This window comes from Musa acuminata, chromosome BXJ3-11 (assembly GCF_036884655.1).
Source record: "Musa acuminata AAA Group cultivar baxijiao chromosome BXJ3-11, Cavendish_Baxijiao_AAA, whole genome shotgun sequence".
In the NCBI taxonomy this organism is placed as follows: domain Eukaryota; kingdom Viridiplantae; phylum Streptophyta; class Magnoliopsida; order Zingiberales; family Musaceae; genus Musa; species Musa acuminata.
Window position 1 is genome coordinate 28,197,366 of NC_088359.1, and position 27,797 is coordinate 28,225,162.

Consider the following 27,797-nt stretch of genomic DNA (forward strand, 5'->3'; position numbering starts at 1 on the left):
CGACGCCTTGAAAGGCCGCGCACACGTCCGCCGACTCCGAGATCCCGACCGAAGCCCCGATGAAACGATAACAGGAGGCGAAGGAGGAGAGGGACGCCTCTTTGATTCCAAGAATCACTAACCCCCGATCGCCCATTACCGATTGATTTTGGCGAAGACAACGACGACGACGACGACGACGACGACGACGACTGAGCGGATCGATCCCTCGGAACCCTAGGGTTTCGATCGCAACGCGGGCGTCGGAGCCCAAGAAACCAGGAGGTGACCTCGCCGGAGATCGGCAGCGCTGGGGGCGAATCAGTCACGCCACGGCCCGTCCGAGGCGAACGCGGGCTTGCGCCTCTTCACCCTCCTGCGAATCCCTCATGCCCCGCGCACCCGATATCTAGAGAGCCTCCCCCCGACCCCTATGGATTTCGTCAGCCGGCACGCCGCATCCGCCTCCGCCAACCACCATCACCCGCCGCCGGTGGAGGCTGCTCCGGCTCCGGTCCCGGCCGGCCCAGCCGTGCCCGAGGAGCCCGAGTACTTGGCCCGGTACATGGCCATCAAGCATTCGTGGCGGGGCCGGTACAAGCGGATCTTCTGCATCTCAAGCTCCGGGATCGTGACGCTCGATCCTTCGACGCTGGTCGTCACCAATTCTTATGACGTCGCTGCCGACTTCGAGGGAGCGGCCCCGGTGCTAGGACGCGGGGATGATGTCGGCTCGCAGGAGTTTACTGTTAGTGTGCGGACCGATGGGAAAGGCAAATTCAAGGCGATCAAGTTCTCATCCAGGTTTAGGGCGAGCATCCTGACAGCCCTGCACCGGCTTAGGTGGGGTAAGTTGGGGCCGGTCATGGAATTCCCAGTACTTCATCTTCGGCGAAGGACCTCAGAATGGATCCCTTTTGTAAGTGACGCGCTAATCTTCTCACCTCTTCTAATCCATATGCCTTGAAACACTTAATTATCTGCAGTCCATTGAACCCTGTTTTTGTTTTTATCTAGTCATTGGGTTAGATGGAGTTGTTTTTCTGCAGACAAGTCGCTTTCCTTGTTGAGCAGTTGGCTCGATCGTCTATTTAGTGATCATTTTTGGCTTGGACACGATGCAGTTACAGTGTAGTGTGGTCAAGGGCTTGAGTTTCTGCTTCCACCAGAAGCTTGGTGGACAGTGATAATTCTTGGTATCTTTTTGGTTGTCTTGAACTTGCATTGACAAAACAAATTCACAGATTATGCTGTTATATTACTGCATTTTTCTTCGTTTTTGATGGTTGGAATTCTTGTGCATTATGTAAATAATGTCATTCCACAACAGTCACGGGCCCTTGATTTGGTCCTGCTCCCGTGGTTACTTTTTGTTACAAGGCCAAATATTCCTATAATGTTCTCCCCAAGGATTCACTGCAGCGTTCTGCTGGACATGTTAAGTGCTGCATATTAAATAATCCATCACATTATCTGCATCACCTTGAACCTAAAATTCGATGACAATTAGTTGTAGCTCCTATTAACTGATTTTGTTTCAGCACGAACTATGATAAAGTGTTATTTGAGCATAGTAATCCTTTTTTTCTCAATGCCACCTTATGCAAAATTTCGTTGTACAGAAATTGAAGGTTACAGCCACTGGTGCCGAACTCCTTGACGGACAGTCTGGAGATCCTCGGTGGTGCTTGGATTTCAGAGACATGGATTCTCCCGCCATCATACTTCTGGCTGACAATTATGGGAATAGAAGTGTTGACTCAGGAGGATTTGTTCTCTGTCCCATGTATGGGAGAAAAAGTAAAGCTTTCACAGCTGCCGCTGGTGCCTCTAATTCAGCAATCGTATCATACTTGGTAATGTTGTTTCCTTCTTTGTTGCTTTAAGAGAATGTTGCTTCCTCTGGTTATTTCAAGGTGTCTGATGGCCATTGTGGATGTTCTGTTATCCTTCTTATGTTATCGATATCTGTGGATGTCTTTGCAGACTAAAACTGCAAAAACTACCGTTGGGCTGTTGTTATCAGTTAATAGTTCTCAATCGATGACAATAGCAGATTTTATTAACAAAAGAGGTATGCTCATGCAATAATCCTGAAAAAGTTCTTCGTTGCTTTTTTGTATGTATTTGATCTTTTGTCGCTATGTAAGAGGTTTTGGTTTTAATCTGTTTTGGGTGCCTTTTTCTTTTATTAATTCACATTTCATGTTAATGTATGATTACTAATACTTATTTGCTGTAATGAATAACAAACTACGACAGAATTTGCTAATTAACCTAAATTTTTAACTCCTTTCATCTAGAACCAGTATACAATTAACATAATGAATGAAAGTTGGACGGTGATAGTCATTTTGAGGACTGAATGACAATCAATTTCAAGTTTAAATAGCTAAAAACCAGAGAGTAGCACTGTGTTGTTGGTTGATCATGTGTTCCATTTGTACAATGATGTACTCCTATATCATGTGAGTCAAATGATTTACTTGATAAGGAAATATTCATAATTTCCATTAGACTGTAAGTGATAGAATAGACATGTCACAAATGCATTTGGATTTGAAAGCAAAAAGTTGTCACTTTCTAAGGAATAAGGCTTGAAATTCATTATGGCAAACAACAAAGCTTTTCTCGTTAGCTTTCCCCATACCATTTAATCTCTTTGCTTGCAAGGGTAGTTCTGTATACATTGACCCTCATCAGACCATGCTGTGGAGTTTCTGGCACTGTTGTTCATTTTTTTTGCTTCATATTTTTTGAAAGAAAGCGCTCCCCATATTAAAAAAATGGACCATGTTTTGCTAGTTTTTGGTTGATAGCTGGAAGAATGGTGCTTCCTTAAGAATTCTCAAAGTTTAAAAACTGGAAGTGGTAAGCTATACAGTTAGGTCAGTGCATAGTGCACATATTGCATGTAGGGATGCATGTGGAATCTTTTTTAATATGTATATACCTATATTGAAATTTAAAATCAGAAAGAAAAAACAATGAAATATTTTCAAGCAATATGATTGCATCCCATCAGTGGATAAGAGCAAGTCATAGCACACCTGAGCATAGTAAGACAAGTTACATGTAGGTATATGAAGCTATATTAAAGAGATACAAACTGTTTAACAAAATTATTGTTTCTTTATTGCATAATTGGTCCTTGATGAATGTATAAATTTTGTGGCTATAAGATAATGAACATCCACAATATTGGAAAAGTAATATTTCTGTTGCAATATCACTAAAGGCTTAAAGTCTCTAGCTGTTTTATTAAAAAATGTCATTACATTTTGTGTATCAAACATTATAGGGTCCTATGTGGTCTGACGCAGCTGCTCACATAATATGCAGTCCAATCAGGCGGAATACCATTTCTTGCTGCTACGTATGAGACATGTGATGTGGTCTATTGCATACATGTCATAGACTGTTTTTTATACAATGGGAATGCTCCGAGTAGTGTATTCTTTTGATCTTTTTATATGGACTTACCAGCTTGTAACCTTCTCATGATTGTAGGCTTTAAAAGGTTTTTGGGGCATGATGTATAATTAAGTGTCTTAAAGACCAATTTGCATGGGTCACCCGACAGTGGTTCAACTGAGGTTCGATCATGAATCAACATGTGACATTGTAAATAGATAAAAGAATACATATTAGTAATTTTAATATTGAAAACTTGTTTAATTCGGAGGTTCAAAATTTTTGGATGTTAATATAAATTTTTTTTTGAGACAAAAATGCAAGTGTAGATATGTTGTCTAAATATACAGTAATTTATTTTAATTGTTACTAATATTACATTGTTGCAAAACTGGGTGCTCTGTGTATATGTTGACACTCAACAAAATTATGGATATACAATATCCAAATCCAATACAATAAATGATGTCTAGAGTGTTAAAAAGGAAATGGTTTAAAAGAGAATTGGGATCACTATATAGATCAAACCATTTGACTTGTGTGAACTAGAGAACCAATATGGTTCAAATGACTGAACTATCCAGATCAATGGTTTCAGGTTAAAAAAAATGGTTTCAGGAAAAAAAAAAACTAGCTTTTTTTTATATGCCAGATCTGAGGGTGACAGGAACCACTTATCCTGTTGGGTCAATGGTGTAATAGGTTGACCTGTTTAAACTGATTGAGTACTTAACCCCCCTCATAATTGTTCTAAAGATGAGTGTATTCTTTACTTTAAGCGGACCACTACACTAGATGTCCTCAACTATGATTTTTATTGCTCTTGTTCTCTGATAATTCTTTCTAAAGGAATCAAGGTTAACTTCTAAAGATATTGACAAATCTGGACTTCTGAATTCTGCACCTTCTGATGATGTGTGTTAAAATAACATCATGATGGTATTAATTTTGTGTTGCTTATGTATCTTGCTTTTGGTAAGTGAATTGCCATTATCATTGTGGTTTAATTTCTTCAATAGTACATCGTATGTTGCAGCAAAGGAGGCAGTTGGAGCAAATGAGACCCCTTATGGCGGATGGTCTGTGACGAGGTTACGTTCTGCTGCCAAGGGAACTGCTAATGTTGAGAGCTTAAGTCTTGGGATTGGACCTAAGGGAGGCCTAGGAGAACAAGGGGACTCTGTATCTCGACAGCTTATTCTTACGAAACTTGCAATTGTTGAAAGGCGTCCTGATAACTATGAGGTGCTGTGGATGTTATTTTGCACTAACTCTGACTTGGTGTTTTGGCGACATTGCATAACATAAGTATATAATACAAAGGATGAAGTCCAATTATTATTTATGAAATATATTGGATTTAAAGATGAAACAACCTAAATAGGATAAACGATTCCCTAACATGAAAAGTAGGAAGGGGTTCCGATAGTATACCAATATTACACATCACTTGTTCTCTAATATTTCTATCATTCATTCCCTTTAGGCATGATTTAAGTCTGTTTGTATATGTTTGCTTTTTTCATGGTGGTGCACATATTACAAAGTGATAAGAGAAAGGTTATCTTTGAGAAGTTTACAAGATTGATGACATCATGCCATTTAGCATTTGATGACATGCACTATGATTGGCTTCTGCACTGAGTTTCTGTATCATCCATGGTAAACATGATCTTAAAGATTTCAAATATTTACTGGAAAACTGGAGGTGCTCATTACTTCTGGAGTCAAATCAGGATTCTAATTATAGTACTTTCAGGATGAATTTATTTGTCTTGTGTAGACACACTATATGCTTTATTATGTTATGCATCTAAGCCTGTAAGCAGAATGAACTAAACAATAATACTGTTAATGAGGTTTTTCTTCTCATTGCATATTCTGCATCTATTCAAAAGGATGATGACCAACCTTTAAACAGATCTGCTACTCCCACATACAAACAAGAAATTACAATTACTTGTTTCAAGTGGTAGGATTCAATGTTGTTTGACTGTGCTTTACTTGAAAACTTTCACCTGTATTGTTTTCAAAAGTGCTTAAAATTTTGATTGTCCATCACTATTTAACTTGTTCTCAAGGTTAGGTAGGTTCAGAAAAAGTATCATTTTAATTAATAATATTGGATTTTTTTTGTTTATTGTTTTCCTAATAACTATATGTCTCTAGGTTTTCCTTATTTAAGCTGCTATTTTACTGTTAATATATGTATTTTTAGTTATTCCTTGTTCAAGCCAGGGTTTAGAAAAATTTCTTTATCTACAATTTTGGGTTTTCCAGGCTGTCATTGTTCGCCCTCTCTCCGCTGTAAGTTCTCTTGTTCGGTTTGCAGAAGAACCACAGATGTTCGCAGTTGAATTCTCTGATGGTTGTCCAATTCATGTAAGTATTTTATATGACTTTATGTCAGTTCTGGTGTAATTTGTTAAACATCAATTCTATATCTATCAGGTATATGCAAGCACTTCTCGTGACAGCTTACTTGCAGCTCTTCGGGATGTTCTGCAGTCAGAGGTGGGTGACATTTTTTATTCGAGTCCTAATTCATGTTTTATTGCATTTGGAGATTGAAGCCACCACTAACGGTCATACTTACTAGATCATTCTGCCGCTACTGTATTTGTTTACACCATATCTTGTATAAGTTACATCTATAAATAGGAAAAAGGAGGAGATTTTTGCAGTCTGTTACATAAATTTTCTGTTTTCATAATGCAGAGCCAGAGCCCTGTTCCCTTATTGCCAAGACTGACCATGCCTGGTCATCGCATAGATCCTCCTTGTGGAAGTGTTTGTTCTCATAAACATCAGCTTAGTCCTAGTCAGCAGCATCCTGTTGTTGATGTGGAAACTGCATCCATGCATTTGAAACATTTAGCTGCAGCTGCCAAAGATGCTGTCGCTGAAGGGGGCTCAGTCCCTGGTTCAAGAGCAAAGTTGTGGCGTAGAATAAGGGAGTTTAATGCTTGCGTACCCTATGGTGGAGTACCTCCTAATCTCGAAGTGCCTGAGGTAGTCTTAATGGCTTTGATCACAATGCTTCCAGCAACACCTAACCTTCCTCCGGATGCTCCTCCCCCTCCCCCTCCATCACCCAAAGCAGCAGCAACAGTCATTGGGTTCATTGCATGTTTACGTAGGTTGCTTGCATCAAAATCTGCAGCATCCCATGTTATGTCATTTCCTGCTGCTGTTGGGAGAATAATGGGGTTACTAAGAAATGGATCAGAAGGTGTAGCAGCTGAAGCGGCTGGGTTAGTTTCTATGCTTATTGGTGGTGGTCCTGGTGATTCTAGTATACTGGTTGACTCGAAAGGGGAGACACATGCCACATATATGCACACCAAGTCTGTACTATTTGCACATCAGAATTATGTTACTATCCTTGTAAATAGGTTAAAACCGGCATCTGTGTCTCCATTATTGTCAATGTCAGTTGTGGAAGTACTTGAAGCTATGCTTTGTGAACCTCAAGGTGAAACGACTCAACATACTACTTTTGTTGAGTTGCTACGCCAAGTTGCTGGTTTGCGCCGACACTTGTTTGCTTTATTTGGTCATCCTGCTGAAAGTGTGAGAGAGACAGTGGCTGTTATCATGCGGACTATAGCAGAGGAGGATGCAATTGCAGCGGAATCTATGCGTGATGCTGCCTTAAGAGATGGTGCTCTCTTGAGACATTTGCTGCATGCTTTTTTCCTTCCTGCTGGGGAGCGCCGTGATGTTAGTCGACAACTCGTAGCTCTTTGGGCTGATTCTTATCAACCTGCTCTTGATTTGCTTTCAAGAGTTCTTCCTCCTGGCCTTGTTGCTTATTTGCACACGAGAATAGATGCTGCTTCAGAAGATCAGAACCAATTAAATGAAGAAGTCCTATTAACTAGGCGAAGACAGAGACACATACTTCAGCAGAGGAAAGGCCGTTTTGGAAGAAGTATTGCTTCTCAAGAACTTGGGTTGAGTCCTCTACAAAATGTTCAAGATGGTGATTTGGCAAAACAGACTCCCAGTGCCTTCCTAGGGGCACAAAGTGACCTGAAACCTCTCCAAGAGTCGAACTTTGGGCAGTATTTGGTTTCATCTTTTGCTCATCCAGGTGCAAGCCAGATCAGCGAACCTTCCTATGCATTTCCACAAAATTCTGGTTCAGGAGTTGTTATTTCTGATAATTTTCATCAAATGTCGCAAAAACTGGATCCAAATGCTTCTGCTTCTGTTGACGCTGCTGTTAACTTTGTTGGTTCCATGGATTCTGACTTCCCTGCCCCTGCTCAGGTCATTGTAGAGAATACCCCTGTGGGATCTGGTAGGTTGCTATGTAATTGGCATGGATTTTGGAGAGCGTTTGAGCTAGATCACAACCGTGCTGATCTAATTTGGAATGAGCGCACCAGGCAAGAGCTTAGAGAGGCTTTACAAGCAGAAGTTCATAAGCTGGATGTTGAAAAGGAGCGAACAGAAGACATTCTTCCTGAAGGTGGTATACTTGAAGTTAATAATGTGCAAGATAGTGCACCTAAGATTTCTTGGAACTATGCAGAATTTTTAGTGAGCTATGCCAGCTTATCAAAAGAAGTCTGTGTAGGGCAGTATTATCTGCGGTTGCTGCTTGAAAGTGGAAGCAGTTGTGGGGCACAGGACTTCCCACTACGGGACCCTGTTGCTTTCTTCAGAGCATTATATCACCGTTTCTTGTGTGATGCAGACATAGGGCTTACTGTCGATGGTGCCATTCCCGATGAGTTGGGTTCATCTGATGACTGGTGTGATATGGGAAGACTAGATGGTTTTGGTGGAGGTGGAGGCTCTGCTGTAAGGGAGCTATGTTCAAGGGCAATGACCATTGTATATGAACAGCATTATAAAACCATCGGCCCTTTTGATGGTACAGCTCATATTACTGTTTTGTTGGATAGAACAGATGATCGAGCATTGAGGCACCGCCTGCTTCTTCTTTTAAAGGTCGCTTCATTAGCTCAAGAATATATAATTGTGCCAATGTATTACTAAATTTGGTCCTGGTCTATTTGTCTTTCTTTGTGAATGCATAGATTCTAGAATGTTTATAGAAACTCTTGAGTGACTCAGAAGGTGCATTGTGATATTCAGAATCATGGTAGCCTCTAGAAACAAAGCATGGTAGTTGTGTTTTTGTGGACTTTATGTGGGATGATAATATAGCAGTTCTCATCAGTTTCTTAATTTAATCTTCTGCCTCTAGTCGACAAAATTTGTGTTACAATGGTGCAAAAACCTTCTCGCTACAGATGGTAGATACTCTCTATTTCTGAGGCATCCCTAAATAGTTGGCATGTTTGGACAGATCAAATTGCCTTGTAGTAGAATCCTTGGCAAAAGAAAGTTGCTTTAACATATCAACTAGTCTCTCTAGTGGTATTAGCTGATAAGGTCAAGATCTATGGTATAAGAAAGGGTGTAAAGGGAGGTGAATTAGTTTCCGTAGAAAAATGTCTAGGTTTTCTATGTGAACAAATGTTATTCCATCTTTTATCTGATTGTTTTAGGTGTCCAATTAGTTCGAGGGTGACCAAGGATTGCCCTGTCAGTTAAACATAGGATGGCATTCATCGCGCTAAAAAGGTATCTCTAAACACCATGCTTAGGTCAATTTATTGTTTGTAATGAGACAATTCCGGGCCATACTCTCCCCTGCCATGAAAGAACAATTGTTGAGGGTGACTGCATGTACCTTTAAAAAATTAATGGGTATATTGAAGCAAGAGGTTGAAAGTGTCTTTTATAGTTGAATGATATTGAGAAGGTGTTTTGAGCAAAGAAATAAGACAATGCATATAGACAGCATCTGCAAATTTATTCTGCCATTCATCTTAGCTGTATCGTGACTATAGCAGTAAGCATTTTCTAGTCGCTAAGGTTCTTTTATGATTTAGGACTTGTCAAGAATTTCTTTGAAAGTTCATTTGTCTAACCTATTGTTTACCATGACCTAGTCATCTAGTATATTCGATCTTCTGTTATTAAATTATGATTTTTATTTGTTTATTTAGGGCCTCAAACATCTTCTATCTTTATTACATACTTGCTTTTGGACACTTGAAAATTATTCATTTGTTTATGTAGTGTATTTATGAATTTCCTTTTGTTGAATTAAGCTTTTAAATCACTTGTGTGTAATTTGAATCACTAATGTTGTATATAAGATGTTGAATATGTTAAAATGAATATGATAAGATTCCCATCATCAATCATGTTCTTCATGGAGAAATGACAAATTGCATTTTAGTTCAGAAATATGAGGGTCATTCATGGTAAGTTATCGTTTGCACATTTTATTCTATTCTCAAGTGATAAGTTGGAGCCGTGGAACCTTAAGAAGGGTTTGGATGAAGAGGGGCATTTAATCATGTCAAGTAATCTGGGCTTGTTCAATTGAGTTTGGATGGTAAGGTTGATGAAAACATGCCTGAAATGTGATTGAACATTTGAACTTTAAGTGAAAATGATGTGCAAGCTCCATTAACTTCTAATGATAGTGAACTTATAGAGTGGTGGGAGGTATTTTTTTTCTATAGCTTATTGTGGTTAATTATTCATTCTCCTTGAAGTCAACATAGCAGTATTAGTATAACCATAATCTATTTATATTCATCTTATATTGAAGACTGATGATTACTCTGTAGTCATCTGTGGCGAGTTCAGTTTCCACATGCTTGTGACTAGCATTATTCAGTATATGTGAAATATACAGCCCAGCAATAATTTGATGCCAAGTGTTTGTCCATAAAGATTTCTTGATAACAAGATCATAGTTAGAACTTACAAAAATCATAATTTTTATATCAATCAAAATTATTGGGGATTTATATCAATAAAAAATTATCATTGGAGAAGTGGCAAGTTTGGAGTTTCATTTTCACACAGAAAATTGAGGAATAGTTTGCATCATTTTGAGGTATCTTAAAAGACGAGAATGGATTTTGATCGACTCTTTCTTTATCTATCCAGTCAGTTAAATTTTGGTAAAAAAATATTTCCCTAAATCTAGTTGGAACTTAAACAAGTACAATTGTAGATTGTCTGGCACTATGTATCCTTCTATAGTGGTAGAATTTATTGGTGACTTGTGAGCAAGTAGACTTTAAATGGAGATTTCTCAATGAAGGAAACTCATGGATTATTGGGGATATGATATTTAGAGGGGCCTATGTTAATTTATTACACCACTAAACTTCCCCTGTGTCAGCAACTATGTAACCATATTGTGTTCAGTCTACACTAATGAAGGTTTAGTAGACTACTGGACTTGCAGTTATATCAGCAACTCTTTACTTAACGTTTCACTGAAAGAGAGTAGGTGGAAATAAAAAAATTGTCTGTTATATTTTCTTGTCATAATTTTATTTAATTTGTTTTTTGCTTCAGCTTTTGTAAAATCTCATATTTGGTCTCTTTTTAGTCCCTGTTTTACATTTTAGTTGTACACAGTGTGTTTATTTCTGTAAGCAAACATCTGTGTTTCCTTAATTTATTTGAAGAAAATAAACTTACTAACATTGTACTTAAATAAGCAGCATATTTTTCAATATCATGCTGTGTTGCTCTTTGTACTTTATTACTAGTGTCGTGGAAGTTATTGATATTGAATGACTTTCTTTTGATTGTGCAAATTGTCCATTGTCCTAATTGTGTGTTTGGTTGCTTTTATAATCTCGTGCTATACATCTTAGACCAATTTTTAACTTATACTGCAGGTTTTAATGAAAGATTTATCAAATGTTGAAGCCTGTGTCTTGGTTGGTGGCTGTGTTTTAGCTGTTGATCTTCTAACTGCAGCCCATGAAGCCTCTGAGAGGACTTCTATTCCATTGCAGTCTAATCTAATAGCAGCTACTGCTTTTATGGAGCCTTTAAAGGAATGGATGTTCATTGACAAGGATGGTACACAAGTTGGACCAATGGAAAAAGATGCAATCAGAAGGTGTTGGTCTAAGAAAACTATTGATTGGACAACCAAATGCTGGGCTTCCGGTATGGCTGACTGGAAGCGATTACGTGACATTCGTGAACTGCGTTGGGCGCTGGCTGTTCGGGTTCCTGTTTTAACTCCCATTCAGGTACTTTATTCTACGTATACTACTTAATGCCATGATTTATGTTTAAAAAATAAGGCAGTTATGTAACAACTTTGACAAATAGAAATAATAATGCCAAATCTGAGTTTCTTTCCAAGTGATAATAGCTCTCATGTCCTGTGTTGTTTTTTTTTCTTCAAGGCATTTAAAATTACTTTCTGGTACCAGTGCATCAAAACAATTTTGACTAATATAAAAAAATAATGTTCAATCCAAGTTGTTTTGTTTTTTATAAGAGCTTTCATTGTCTGTGTTGTGTTATTTTTACTGTTCTTCAGGGCATTTTAAATTACATTGTGGCACCAAAGAATTTTATCTGTGAACTATGCTTGATATTAGTATGTTTTCTTATACTCATCTATTTAAGAAGTTCTTATGTACAGTGATTTAAAAAGGCGCTCGGGCGCTCGCCTAGGCGCTCGGGCGAGGCGAGGTGAGGCCCGAGCGCCTCGCTAATCTCCCAGGCGGCGCGCTTCAAATAGGCGCCGCCTGGGCGCTCGCCCGAGCCCAGGCGCTGGGCGCTTCGGGCGAGCGCCTGGGTTAACCAAGGTGACCGAACCAGGATTTTAGGTCTGGTTCAGTCCTGGTTCGGTCTCTGATGGTTAGTTGGTTCGATTACTAAAATCGATATAAGTGAGAACCCAACCCTAACCCTCGCCGTTGTCGCTCCCGATCCCGATCTCGCTGCTCGCAAACGCTGCCTCTGTTGCCGCTCGCGCCTCCCGTTGCTCGCCGCTCCTGCTCCCGCTGCCGCTGCTCACAAACGCTGCCTTTGTCGTCGCTCGCGCCTCCCGCTGCTCGCCGCTCCTGCTCCCGCTCCCGCTGCTCGCCGCTGTCGTTGCTCGCAAACGCTGTGGCTGTCGCCGCTTGCGCCTCCCGCTGCTCGTCTCTCTTGCTCCCGCTCCCGCTCCTGCTCCCGCTGCCACTGCTCGCCGCTGTCGCTGCTCGCAAACGCTGCCGCTGTCGTCGCTCGCGCCTCCCGCTGCTCACCGCTCCTGCTCCTGCTCCCGCTGCTCGTCGCTGTCGCTGCCGCTGTCGTCGCTCGCCGCTACCGCTGCCGTTGCCGGTTTATTTGAAATTATTAATTTTCAATACTGTTAATAGATTTTCTTAATTTAATAGCATATTTTAATTTAAAATTTTAAATAATTATATTTATTAATTATATTATATATTTTTATATTTTAGCGCTTCGCTTCACTCGGGCGAGCGCCCGGCACCTCGAGCGTTTTTGGACCTTGGCGCCTTTTGGTGCCTAGCGCTTTTTAAATCATTGCTTATGTATCTGTCTGAGATTTTAATATTCTGGCATCTTGTTTTGGTCAACTATCAGCAGACTGTGAATCTTAGTGGAGAGTAGTTATAAATATTAACTAATATTGGTATTTTTCAAATGTATTTTTTCATAATTCAAACACATTTATTTTTATGGTTCGTTTTATCAGTCCATACTGGTGTACCAACTGTCGGTATGTACCGTACCACATTGTACCATGCCATACTGAGTGTACTGACACATGATATATGGGGGGTGTACCAATGTACCGACACATAGTATATGGAATGCACCAATGTACCGCTCATATTGGTCTCTTATTGGACCAGTATGTACCGCCTGTACCGAGTGGTACATTGCGGTATGACGAACCTTGTTTATTTTCTTATATATATTGCATCTTGATGCCCTTAAAAGATGCAGTTTTGGTCTATGATAGAACTTGGAGCGCATTCCTTATGTCCATGCTTATCTATGTGAGCCTATATTGATGTACATAACTGTGTGCAGTTTATTACTAACACCTTGGCATTTGGGCAAGCATGTGGCTGGCAAACATATGGCTGGGCAACGATCCTGTTTCTGGGTGCTAATTGCTCTGTAGTTGAGCATTTATTGATGGGAAATAGTTTAGATCTTGATGATGATGACTATGATGATGATAGATTGATTGCCGAACTTCTCTTTATGTTCAGGTGGGAGAGGCTGCTCTGGCTATACTACACAGCATGGTGTCTGCACGATCTGATCTTGATGATGCTGGAGAGATTGTAACTCCAACACCAAGGGTGAAGCGAATTTTGTCAAGTCCTCGATGTCTTCCACATATTGCTCAGGTGATATTTTCATACCAAATGTGTTTGTAAGCTTGAATTACCCTTGCATTAAGCTTGAATTACCCTTTCATGGAATGAAAAACTAGATCAACTCAGCAGGTCCTCATAGAAAGAATTTAAAGCATAGAACCCACCATTTACTGCGGCATGCTAGACAGGCCTACTTTTAGCACTGAAAGTAGTAATCTGCAAGGAATCATGAGCGACACTTTTGATGCAACTCCTTCAGATTGCAGTAACAGAAACTCAGCAAGCTATTGCTGGAATTATTAATCCACATCCTCTATTAGATTTCAGATGCAGAAACTAGAAACTTTAAGAAAATAGTTATGCAAGGCTAAGAAGAGCAAGAACTAAAATTTATATTCAACTTTTCCAGAAAGTCTATGCGATCAGAATTTTTTTGCATAGCAGTTCTATATCAGAACTTCAATCTGATGGTGTCCACGACGCTTTGCAAAATGATTCTCTGCCGTTGACCAAAAAAGATTCCTTTCTGTTGAGATATTATATATTGCAGCAGCTAAAAGAGGTTTCCTCATGGTCGTCATTATCAGATCCCCTTTGCAATCCTGTAAGAGCCATCTATCTTCCCACTCTAGATTAAAAGACCTCCCAGCTTCACAAAAGCATGTTGTGTTAATTCATAGACCTTTAGTAATGGAACAATTGGAAGAATAGATTATTTGAGTTCTCGCAAACAGAAGTTTTAACATAGAAAATGTAGTTAATATTCTGTAAATGTTTTAATCTGGGCCTGATGATATAAAACTTTTATAAGTGGTATCATTCACTAATATAATCTTATTTGGCAAAATAAAGATGCTGTGCTAGGATACTTGGAAGTCTGAACACTGAACAAAATTAATCTTAGCAGATCAACTCTGCCTGGGTAAGAACGAGACCTGTTCCCCAATTTTTCGCTCCATGGTGATCTTGTCACTCAAGACCTGACAATCAGCATGACTGAGCTTTGAAAAGATAAGAGGTTAACCTAGATGTCTGACAATCAGCATGTTTAGTATAATTTCTCACCTAGTTTATACTAATGTATTGTCTTTAGGCCTCACAATTGAATGGTCAAATTTTGGTGAAGTTGGGCCAGCCAAATAGTATGTAATATCATGGACTTAATAGACTATGTCTAGTGATTAAGCTTTTGCAGTGGTGTATCCCTGAACACTGATTAGAGACGCAACCTTTTTCAGTGAAACTTGAGTCACCAAGCACTGCTTATGTTGGACTTTGGCATACAACATTGTTAGTGAGAAAAAACCCAGTGAGAGAAATAGCAGTCTGAAGTTTGATATATTTGATGTTTCAGTGACTGAGCTTGCTTTAAAGGATTTGCTATCTTAGATTTGCTACATTAAGTGAACAAAACTTCAAGTTGTTTGGCTTGGGCAACACATATTACCAATACTTTTCTGCTGAGTTTTCATTTTGTTTCGTGGAAAGTCACTTGAAAGAATGTGTAAGTTTGAAAAATCACTGGCACTTTCTTCGTAATGTGCAAGTTCATTAGATTAGGCTTGGAGGTCTGATGTCAAGTTGACAGCTTCTTCTAAATTCTCTACCACTTCTACATTGTCTTTTGTTGTTGGTCTATTTTTGATACGCTTAATTTGATATGCTTACCTTTCTTTTTCTTGAAAGTTCTGTGGCTATGTAAATTCTCAAGCAAATTGCCTTGTTGGTAATTTTGAGATTTTCAACTAGAGAAATTTAGGAAAAACATATTTTCTGTACTTCTAATATGTATGTGGCGGGCATGTGTGTCTGATATGGCATGCATCAGTATATTTATATGTAGCTGGAGTTCCAGATTTAACTTTTTATTACCATATCTAACTTTGTATTCTGTTTCTTGTTATGCATGTTATTTCTATTTTTCGAAAAATTTCTTCTAATTTTCACTCTATTAGAGCATTATATTCATGAACACTGGACTTGTTTCTGGAAATGCAGGTCCAGTTTTTCTGTAAAGTACTTTTGACCAACTATCAGGTCTCCTTGTTAGGACCAGTTATTAAATTTGACTTTTAGTGCTGCATTTCATGGGCTATGAGCTTTTATAGCTTATAATTGAACATAAGCATCTCGAGTCTATTGTATCCTTGTTTTGTAGTCAATAAATAGGCTGTTTACTGTTTCAAATTCTTGTATAAACTCATAGTCAAGCAATACATTATTCTTTCTTGTGCCCCATGCAAATGACTGGAGTCAGTAAAGACCAGCAATTGATAGATTGCTAATGCCTCTGTGAGATATCAGGCTATTCTTACTGGGGAACCTAGCATCGTTGAGGTGGCTGCTTCCTTGCTCAAGGCTATTGTGACAAGAAATCCAAAGGCAATGGTTCGATTATATAGCACTGGTGCCTTTTATTTTTCTCTTGCATATCCTGGATCTAATCTTCATTCGATCGCACAACTATTTTCTGTGACACACATCCATCAAGCATTCCATGGTGGTGAAGAGGCAGCAGTATCTTCGTCTTTGCCCTTGGCAAAGCGAAGTGTACTGGGTGGACTTCTTCCAGAATCCTTGTTATATGTACTGGAGCGTAGTGGACCTGCAGCTTTTGCTGCAGCGATGGTATCTGATTCTGATACCCCAGAAATCATTTGGACACACAAAATGAGAGCAGAACATCTGATTCGGCAGGTACATCTACATGCTCTTCAAGTGATATAATTTGTCAATTTGCCTGACATTGTTTTAATTCTTATTTGTCTTGTGATTCATCTGATCATCGAATACCATGGTAACCCATATGTTGCCAGGTTTTGCAGCATCTTGGTGATTTTCCACAGAAGTTATCACAGCACTGTCATTCATTGTATGATTATGCTCCTATGCCTCCAGTAACTTATCCAGAACTACGAGATGAAATGTGGTGCCATCGTTATTATCTCCGAAATTTGTGTGATGAGATAAGGTTTCCCAATTGGCCCATCGTTGAGCATGTTGAATTTTTACAGTCACTGTTGGTAATGTGGCGTGAGGAATTAACTCGGCGTCCGATGGATCTTTCCGAGGAAGAAGCTTGCAAGATATTGGAGATCTCCATGGATGACATTATAATTGGTAAGAATAGGCAACCTTCGGAGGCAGAGGATGACAAATATAACAAGCCCAGTCAGATTGATAGCATAGATGAAGAAAGGCTTAAACGCCAATATCGGAAACTGGCGATAAAGTATCATCCTGACAAAAATCCTGAAGGGAGGGAGAAGTTTGTCGCTGTGCAGAAGGCTTATGAACGGTTGCAGGTATATGTTTGCATATTACTAAATCTTCTTATATATTTTCATTTAGCTATTTTTTATATTGTTGATAAATTACTTTATTTATTCTAATTCTTGAATATAAAACTTTAGCAAGATTGACAAGATGAAGATTATTTGCCATCATGTTCTGTCTGTCTTTTTATCCTCTCGCAAAAGCAAATAATCTTGCAGATTCATGTTAGAAAAAGATTAATTGTCCATGGTATTGCTTGAATATCAATATTTACCCTAAAAAATTGGTATAATTATTGGTATTGTTGCTTAATTACTACATAAGTTTACAAATGTGAAGATGATAATAAAACATTTTGAGATGTACAATTTGGGAAATTCCTGATGTTCGGTTGATTGATCCATGGTTTAAAACACTATCAATCTATAAAAGCTTGCTAAGCGTTTATCCCTGTTTTGCATCTATATTTTCACGCCACATTGCTTGCTTTACGAGTCATCTCAATCTCAAAACTAGCAGCCAAATTAGACATAATTGATGGCATTCGAGAGTCCTTGGTCTTTCCTCTATGCACAAATTTCTTTCTATGTTTCTGTAAATTTATAAATGATATTTGTCAAGAATGCATATAGTAGATGTAGACAACACTTGCTTTTGGAGTATCTTTAAATGTACTTTTTTGCATTTGTGTCTAACCATGATGCTAAAACAGCAGCAACTATCGCAAGGAAGTATATGCAAGTAGTGCTGAATTATAAAATTAATGCAAGATTGATCAACTCTAATGAATTTTAATTTTTTATCGATCATAAGAAATAACTGCTATTTTCTTCATATTCGACTATATTGTTTTTGTGCTAGCAGGCAACCATGCAAGGATTGCAAGGTCCACAAGTTTGGAGGTTGTTACTTCTGCTAAAGGGACAGTGCATCTTGTACAGACGATATGGTGGTGTCTTGGAACCCTTCAAATATGCTGGATATCCGATGTTGCTAAATGCTGTTACCGTTGATGAGGATGATAGCAATTTCCTTTCATCAGAAAGGGCCCCTCTTCTTATTGCAGCTTCAGAGCTGATTTGGCTGACGTATATATTTTTTGTTTACAATGCTTTTTTAATATTCTCAGCTTGATCTATCCTTTCCTTTTGTGTGTATCTGATATGCTTCTGTTCTTCTGCATCAGGTGTGCATCATCTTCTTTGAATGGTGAAGAGCTTATCAGAGATGATGGGATTCCCCTCTTAGCAACCCTTCTTTCCCGTTGCATGTGTGTGGTTCAACCCACAACACCTGCAAATGAACCTGCTACCATCATCGTGACAAATGTGATGCGTACCTTTTCTGTTGTGAGTCAGTTTGAAACAGCAAGAGCTGAGATGCTCAAATTTGGAGGTCTTGTAGAGGACATTGTGCACTGCACTGAACTAGAGCTAATTCCTGCAGCTGTTGATGCTGCTCTTCAAACAGCAGCTCATTTATCAGCATCATCTGAATCACAGGATGCTCTACTTGCAGCTGGCCTGTTATGGTACATGTTGTTTTAAAGTTTTCTTCTGTTCCTTTTTGCTAAACTAGGGAAATAATATCATGTTACACCTTAAAAGTTATACACCATATTCTCTCTTTGATAAACTGACTGACTCAAGGAATCAATAATGTATGAAACTGTATCACTAGCTGATATATATATATTATTATTATTATGGGTTCAAAATTTCATTTTTCAGGTACCTATTGCCGCTTCTGCTCCAGTATGATTCTACAGCAGAGGAGAATGGTCTAAATGAGGCTCATGGTGTTGGTGCTAGTGTTCAAATTGCTAAAAATATCCATGCAGTTCTCGCAACTCAAGCTCTATCCAAGCTATGTGGTGTTTGTGAAGATGGAGTGTCAATCCCTTATAACCAACCGGCTGCTAGTGCACTCCGGGCTTTACTTACTCCCAAGCTTGCTAATATGCTTAAAAGTCGGGCATCAAAGGATCTTTTGTCAAATTTAAATGCAAATCTGGAGACTCCAGAGGTTAACAAATCAGAACTTTTTTCCCTTTTTCAAGTTTATAATTGTTACAGTTTTTAATCTAAAACTAGTGATCCTAAACCATGTTGAGTTCCAATAAACTTGTTATAGTATTGCTTGTTCTTTCACATGTGCTTTTGCATCTGATCATTGCTAATTTTAAAGGTGCAAGTGATGTCTCCAGATCTAATGACCATCTGAGAAATATTTTTTAAGTGTTTCTCACTTTTGTATCCGAAGGATGTGAGGCAGGTTGCTCAGTAGTGGAAGCCTGTGCAGCGGGCTGTCTTTTATTCTTCAAGTTCATAATTTTGGAAGACAAAGATCAAAATAGTTGTACGAAGATCAGAGTGTTTCTTGTTTTGTCCGTTATCATTATCAACATCAACCAATTTTGTTTTCTTACATGCATTAATCTGGTAATGCAAGAATCTAATGAACCAGGTTGTACCTAGGAGTAGATAGACATACAAATACTGCACATTTTATCTGCATCAAATTTTCACTGCAAATGCTTTTAAGTTTCTTTATTGCTTACTTCAGCCAGAATTTGACTAGAAAGCTTCAAGTGTTTTAGCATTGGGTTTATGATATTAGCATGTGTATGAATATGCTCTTTGTAGTTTTTTTTTATTTGAGAGTAACCTTTTGAAGTACTCCTGGGTTACTAATTAAGGTAGCTATCTACGGGACATAGGTGGAGGACATAATACCTGTAAGTTAATTAGTATATAGGTATGTAGGTTACCTATAATGCAGGCAGTGTAGTTCATGACCATGAAACTTTGGATCAAAGAGTTGAAGGTTCCCATTGATCCAGGAGTATTCTCAGAGAGATAACATGGAAAATTTTGATTTAGAAAATGAAAGCAAATATATTTTATAAATGATTAATTAGCAAGATTATATAATGCCCAATAATCTGGTTGCTTTACCTTCAGAATTTCTGGAACCTGTCTATTTTATAATATATTAGTTTACATAGACAAGAGGCAAATGTTGGAAACTACACAGAAAACTGACCTTGGGTACTTTTTAAAAATGGAATAGAAAAGATGTACAACCTATTATTTTAACGATTTAGGATTTTTCTAGTCGTCAGTACATTTTCCACTTAGCTTTTCAGTCGGAAGGCAAACAATCATGTCATGCATCTGTTTTTATTGAATCAATCATTATGCTTTTTCCTTTTAAATTGGATAATAACAATTATTTGGTGTTGCAGATTATATGGAATTCTTCCACGCGAGCTGAATTGCTCAAGTTTGTGGATCAGCAGCGGGCCAATCAACGTCCTGATGGTTCCTATGATTTGTTAGAATCACAATCTTTCACTTATCAAGCTTTATCAAAAGAGTTACATGTTGGCAATGTTTACCTGAGGGTCTACAATGATCAACCAGATTATGAAATAAGTGAGCCTGAGGTTTTCTCTGTTGCTCTTCTTAAATATATATCAGAACTAGTGCATACATTGAAAGACTTGGATGTTGCTGCTGCAAATACATTTGATCATAACTTTTCATCTCCGGAGTTATCCGCACTTCAAAACGGTGCAGTTAGTGTAGCTAGTGACAAAGAAAAAGCCAATGAATTTCTGAAGGTTTCTGGTGTAGACGAAAGGAGGGAGCAAGAAGCTTTAGCAATAAAGAATCTTCAAATTGGGTTGACATCTCTTCAGGTACACCAAGTGATTTGTTGAAACCTGGACCTCTTCAATAGATATATTAACTACCTTTTGTTTTTCTGCAGAACCTGTTGACGAGCAACCCTAGTTTGGCTGCTATGTTTTCCACGAAAGAACAGCTTACACCACTCTTTGAATGTCTAACCGTTGTTGTCCCTGTTGAAAGCAACATTCCGCAAATATGCCTTACAGTGCTGTTGCTTTTGACAACATATGCTCCTTGTTTGGAAGCTATGGTTGCAGAAAGGGCGAACGCCATCCTTTTATTACAGATACTTCACAGGAATCCTGCCTGCAGAGAAGGAGCTCTTGCAGTCCTTTATTCCCTGGCCGGCACGCCTGAGCTTGCTTGGGCTGTAGCCAAGCATGGTGGGGTTGTGTACATTCTTGAACTTATTCTGCCTATGCATGGTAAATCCTCATCCCCTCCCCCCAAAATAAAAAAAAAACAATGTATTTGTTTTCTCTATTGTTTGTTCATACATAGGTAATGATAATGTTGTTAAATAAAAAACATCATCTCCTTGATCTCTGAAATTCATTGTTGCATGAGCATTTACATTAAAGTTTGAAATATTATGTTAAAGAACCCACAGTGAAAGTGATATTAAAAATAAAACAAAAGCTTCTAGGTAACTTTTCTGAAATATGCATGGCAGCTAATTTTGTGTGTTGCTATTGGTTTAATGTTATTGGATTGACTTGTGAGTCTATTTTTCACTAGTTTTTATATAAGTATATATATATATATATATATTTAAACACAAACATCTCTTTGGCTGTCCATGGCTAATCTTGAATAGAATTGAGGGCATTGGCCAACCATTGATGCCTTAGGTGATTCTACATAGAAATTCTTTACCTAATAAGCTGCAGCATACACTCAGTGGAGTGTTTTCTGGATTATATCAAAGTATCTATCGTGGGCCTACCTTTATATGGATATTATATCGTATTTAAATTAAATTATGCTAAATTTCTTAGCATTCTTGGGTGCTTCGCTGCAATTAGGGTGTAAAATATCGGGTCTGGGAAACTACAGTAAATTTTCCAATCAATCTACCATTTGATTGCCTTCAAAAAATTATAGGCTGACTCCTTGCAGAGTGATATAAATTGTATAGACTATAGTCCTCAAATGCATAACATTGCATCAAAAGTTGTAACAATTGTGTATCCTTCTGATGTTAGTTTCATTTTGCAGAAGAAATTCCTTTACAGCAAAGAGCAGCAGCTGCATCCTTGTTGAGCAAGCTTGTTGGACAGCCAATGCATGGGCCTAGAGTAGCTATTACACTAGCAAGGTTTCTTCCAGATGGCTTAGTATCTGCTGTCAGGGATGGACCAGGTGAAGCGGTAGTTTCATCTCTTGATCAAACAACAGAAACACCAGAACTTGTATGGACACCAGCAATGGCAGCTTCTCTCTCTGCACAATTGTCAACTATGGCATTGGACCTCTACCAAGAACAGATGAAAGGCCGCCTTGATGATTGGGATGTACCTGAACAGGCATCAGGCCAACATGTGATGAGAGATGAACCACAGGTAAGCCTCATAAGATCACATACATCGGTTGGTTTCCAGATGTATATTGAGCTTCATGTGTGCTTCTTGTGCTTGCAGGTTGGGGGTATCTATGTAAGGCTTTTCTTGAAAGACCCAAAGTTTCCCTTGAGGAATCCCAAGAGATTTTTGGAAGGACTGTTGGATCAATATGTTTCATCAATTGCTGCAACCCATTATGAATCACGAGCTGCTGATTCTGAGCTTCCTTTGCTGCTGTCTGCTGCACTTGTGTCCTTGTTACGGGTACATCCTGCCCTTGCAGACCATGTTGGTTATCTTGGGTATGTTCCAAAACTCGTTGCTGCCATGGCATTTGAAGGAAGCCGAGAAAAGATGGCTTCTGAAGAGGTGACTAGTGCAAGCAATGATGGACATAAAGAAACTGAGGATGCACAATCAGATTCCAGCAGTCAGACCCCACAAGAACGTGTGCGCCTTAGTTGTTTACGAATATTACATCAACTGGCTTCTAGTACAATTTGTGCAGAGGCTATGGCAGCCACTAGTGTTGGGACTCCTCAGGTACTGAAATTTTAGAAACAATGTATTTGATTTTAGATTAGATCTTTAATTGGTTAATTATATAACCATGAATCTTAGTATTGCAACTGAAACAAAGTCCTACCTTTTTTTTACTTAACCTGTTCGCTCTTGTTTTGCTTTATTAAGTGCTCTGTTTTATACAAATATTTCCATGTGTGTCAAAACTGTTAAGAAATTTTAAGAATTCTTGAAGTGTCGTACATATTGTTTGGTTTCAATTTGGTCTTTGGATTAAGTTGAACAGATTTCAAACAAGAATTTCTATTTATTGAGAGGAAGAAATGCAATCTACAAAATGATTGGTACTTTCTCATCTTTTATTCATCTATTAGTGGCTAGTTATTATAATTGATCTCTTAGAACATTGAAATTATGTTTATATCATAAGAAAGTTACTTAATACATTAATTTCGTGTATGTTATTAGTGGTACATTCTTTTATTAGTCAAAAGTTATTTGCATGTTACGTTTATTGGTCCCTTAACTTTACTTATGTTTCTACTTACCATTTGTTTGATAGCAACATTGCAAGCTCCACTAAATAGATGGTTTGTTTTGGTAAAATTGACATATACATTTTTTACTTGGTGTTTTGAATAATATGCCATCTCCATTTAATAATAAATGTTGATTTCAAGGTTCAAAAAATCAATTGGACTGGTACGTGCTGACCATTATTCACCTGTCCGACCAGCACTTGGATTGTATAATTTCGCCCTGTTCCTCCTCTCATTATCCTCCTCATTCTTCTCCTTTGCCTCCTCTTCTCCTTATCCTCTTTTCTCTCCCTCTTTCTCATTGGTCCGTGTCGATCATTTTGCTGGTATACTATGTGTGACATATTGGCACATACTTGACCCATACTGATCTAGCCTGGGACTGTATGTGCTGACCAGTATTCACCTGTCTGACCAGACTTGGATTGTGCAATTTCGCCCTGTTCCACCACCTCCTCCCGTCATTATTCTCCTCATCCTTCTTCTCCTATGTCTCCTCTCCTCCTTATCCTCTTTTCTCTCCCTCTTTCCCTTTGGTCTATGTTGATCATTTTGCCGGTATACTATATGTGACATATTGACACATACTAGACCCTTTCCGATGTAGCCTCGGGCTGGTACCAGTCTCATATTGAATTTTGAACCACTTGGTTGTTTTTCGCTCAAGTATGTTCCTTATAATGTCAAGCAAGGTTTCTTCTTACTTTTTATAGTGTTTTAACTTTACCATCATCATGGCTTCTCCTCAACTGATAAAATATATTCTTTTGTTAATATCCAAAAGGCCTTTATTATCTTCCCTCCATACTTCTTTTCTTTCTTCACCCCTTCTATGTAAAGATAATTCATGCTTCAGCAAATGATGAGATGCACTGTCGGTTATATAGAACTCATTAAACAAATTTGCAAATTTGTGGGACCTATTAGAATTTCCATTTGCAATTGCAGAAAATTGTTTAATTTAGTACTTTGCCTTGGTATAAACAGTTAAAAGTATCAATGTCGATGTTATAATGTCATATCTTGAACATTGATGTTCGCATGATTTGCATTTTTGCATTATTGATATGTTCATGCTTATTTCTTTCTTTTTTTTTTGCTGCACTGCAGTTTTGCTTGCTTGATTATTTAGATCTGGTGTTCACTCATTTTCTTTTCGGTGATCTTATTTCAGGTTGTTCCTTTGCTTATGAAAGCGATAGGTTGGCAAGGTGGTGGTATACTGGCTCTAGAGACACTAAAACGTGTTGTTGTTGCTGGAAATCGTGCCCGTGATGCACTTGTTGCACAGGCATTGAAGTAAGTTGCCCCAAATAAAGTTTATAGTTTCTTCTTACTTGCGAAAAGCTTCACAAATCTTGCATGTTTTGAAAAATAGGATCAATCTAGACCATCTTAATTTTATGCCAGACCATAGATTTACTTGTCCATTGACCAGCTTCAGAATTTGGCTTTTATATTATCTGCCAAAGAACAAATCTTATAATGGAATTACTTTGGTAAGAACTTTAATTTTCATGGAGTTCAGTGTACTTGATCTTATACCATCATTGCAGAATTTTTGTCATGGAAAAAGAACATAGGATGCTTTGAGGTTGAACTTCAGATTTAACGAAGTTCAGTTGTCTGTTCCTGTGGTTCTTCTCTACTATAGATTTGCCTTTAATTACTTTACATGCACTTGTCTTAGAGTAGAACTACTGTTATGTGGTTTCTCTGATGTACCATCACATATTCTGTCAAAACATACAATGGCCAAGGGAAGAAGTACAAGTACATAACTAGGAAAATGTTATGTGCTACATTGTTCGGTAGTCTTTGTAGATAATTCTAATTGCTTCATACTCTTGTCAAGAGGTCAATAGAAAGAGAGAATAATTTTAGCTAAGCTAATCTTTCTTAAGAAGTCTTGTAATGTTTTCAAGTTTATGGACTAATTGCTATTCCACTTGTCCACCACATGATTTTATAGTGCTTTCGATTGCATACTTGATTTTCATATTTATGGTTCTTAAGGGGCACTCAGCATGAGGCAGAAGGATTTTGCCTGTGGGAGATTAGGTTTGGGTCAATATGCGCAGCCTTATCCAGCCTAAGTACTTGCACAAACTTTATGCTAGAAGCTCATCCATATCACTTTTCAAATCATTTATGAAGCTGCACCAGTTTCCTTTAAAATCTGAACTGAAAATATAGTGGCATTTGCTGATCTATTCTATTGAGAATACGATTTATCTTCTTACTTCTATATTGGGATAAAATCTTTTGGCTTCTAACAATGTATTTTTGCATGTAAATCGTAGGGTCGGCCTTGTGGAAGTACTTCTTGGTCTTCTTGACTGGAGAGCTGGTGGGAGACATGGACTATGTGCACAAATGAAATGGAATGAATCTGAAGCTTCAATTGGGCGAGTCCTTGCAGTGGAGGTAAAGCTCCTTTTGAAAGTTCTTTGTGTCATATTCTCCAATCGGGTATTTGTCTGCCACAATAGATCCATGAAGTTCCAGTTTGTTAGGGGTATCAATTGAATTTTCATTCTTGTTTAACACTATAACTTCATAGTTGAGTTAGAGCTCTGAAGCTAACATGTTTGCATTTTTGCCTGTAGTATATTTAGGATAGAAGGATAATATCAAACCCTAATATCATGCTTATCATGTGTACTGTGACCACTGATGGAAGGTGAAATTGAATGATTATGAACTTAGAAAGTTCCTAAACAGATTTGTGTGAAGTTTGCGCCGTTACTTTCTATAGAATATTTTATTATAAAATTCATGGCTATTAATCTAGGCAAGGGAACTTGACTTGAAGTTTGATTTGTGTGATTTGATCCAGGTTTTGCATGCTTTTGCAGCAGAGGGTGCCCATTGTGGTAAAATTCGAGACATATTAAATGCTTCTGATGTAAGTTTTGAGTTAGTTTGTGCATTTAGTTACTTCTTTTCTTACTTTGAATATATGCTGACATATCCTGTAATAAATTTCCAAGATTATGAAATCTTATATTGAACAATTGTAATACCCTGCTGATTTCCTTTGATCTTCTTCTTAATTATACATGGTTTTCAACAAACTTTCTGCACTGGGCAAAATTAGGTACTGCAGCACTTGTAAATAAGTGCTTGGAAGTTGCTCTTAATTGTTTATCATAATGTTTTATGGAAAAGGCACACAATAATTTTTAGGTTGTTGCTTTGAGGTGCCTCTATTATGCTTCACAATTTGATTGACAGTGTCGATGTTTCCTTTTGCTTTTGTTAAGTTGTGGTTGAATTATTCTTAAATAGCCGAAGGCCCCATCACAGGTGCACTCTATGTCGGCTATTCCAATGGCTTGAATAGCATAAGCCTTCTGTGGCCCAATTTGTTTACATTTTTGTTTTGTGGCATTGAATATTGATACCTTTCTGGCACAAATGGAACCTTGTGTTGGTCAGGATTTCCCTTGCTTGCTGGTTGGCAAGTAACAAAACTTGACTTAGGCATATACATTGGCACCTGTAGCATGACTCAGAGTGTAGCATGCTACTGCACATAACAATTGGCACAACATTCTTTGGCTTAAACTGAATTTGCTAGAAGCAGGTCCATCTAGTCCTATCGACTAATTCATACAAATATTGACTTTAGATGACCCTGACCAGTCTCTGATACACCACCTAAGTTAAGATTACGATGCCCTTCAGGAATCCTTGCAACTGATTTTGATCAACAAGGACTGTATTTAACTTTTGTTGGAATAAACTTAAAATGTACATTATATTGAGCTTGGTTAAGCAATTATAATTGGGCAATAACAACCTGAAAAATAGACAACTAGACAATGTCTGACCTGTTATTTGACTCTGTTGTAGTTTATTGCTGCCAAAATAATTGACTATGGGCTTATAAATGATTGTTCTTGACCAAGTCAGTGGACAGTAGGATTTCTTCTATTAGTAATGGATTTCCCAATCTCAAGCATAAAGTTGTATTATTATTTTTATTTTATTTGATGTTAACCACTTAAAGCCACGATTACAGAAAATATATGCACACGATTTGTGTTCTCATCGCTGTAGATGTTAGTTGTAGCTGACTTTTGCTTGTTGTCACTGAGTATTTGCTTTGCCAGGTATGGAGTGCTTATAAAGATCAAAAACACGATCTTTTCCTCCCTTCAAATGCTCAATCTGCGGCTGCTGGAGTTGCGGGACTAATTGAGAGCTCATCATCGAAATTTACATATGCACTTACTGCTCCACCTCCACAGCCCGCTCCAATGAGGCTACCACCTACTGCTTCTGCTGCAAACTCAAATGAAAAGTAGAACCACCAGTCCATATAGAGAGAGACAGATGCATGCTCCAGTAGCTAGCATCATCCCGGAATGGTACAGCTGTCCCACCCCCATCCCCAACAAAAAGAGTACATAGTGTACAGTATCTTGATTTTAAATGTTGAAGGAAAAGGCCAATTTTATATTTTTGCTTGTAAAAGCTTGAATTCCTATCGGTTTATGTATCATATTTCTTTGTATCTAAATGCTGAAATAAGTGAGGTTTGTTAAGGTTGGATCTTTTCGACTGTTAGTTATTCAAAGCTATAGAAGATACCCAGAATTTCCAGTC

General features: G+C 38.2%; 1 protein-coding gene across 1 annotated transcript; it reads left to right on the forward strand.

Moving 5' to 3' along the window:
- Positions 1 to 50: 50 nt before the first annotated feature.
- Positions 51 to 27,797, forward strand: LOC135653163 (dnaJ homolog subfamily C GRV2-like). The gene is made up of 22 exons (XM_065174773.1): positions 51 to 898; positions 1,602 to 1,835; positions 1,966 to 2,053; positions 4,430 to 4,638; positions 5,674 to 5,775; positions 5,845 to 5,907; positions 6,112 to 8,355; positions 11,127 to 11,489; positions 13,479 to 13,619; positions 15,894 to 16,286; positions 16,406 to 16,894; positions 17,730 to 17,953; positions 18,052 to 18,396; positions 18,596 to 18,890; positions 20,113 to 20,568; positions 20,640 to 20,985; positions 21,779 to 22,122; positions 22,201 to 22,665; positions 24,358 to 24,482; positions 25,487 to 25,610; positions 26,023 to 26,091; positions 27,302 to 27,797. Exons 1-22 carry the CDS (start codon positions 413 to 415, stop codon positions 27,494 to 27,496), a joined length of 7,800 nt encoding a protein of 2,599 aa, XP_065030845.1. The 5' UTR covers positions 51 to 412; the 3' UTR covers positions 27,497 to 27,797.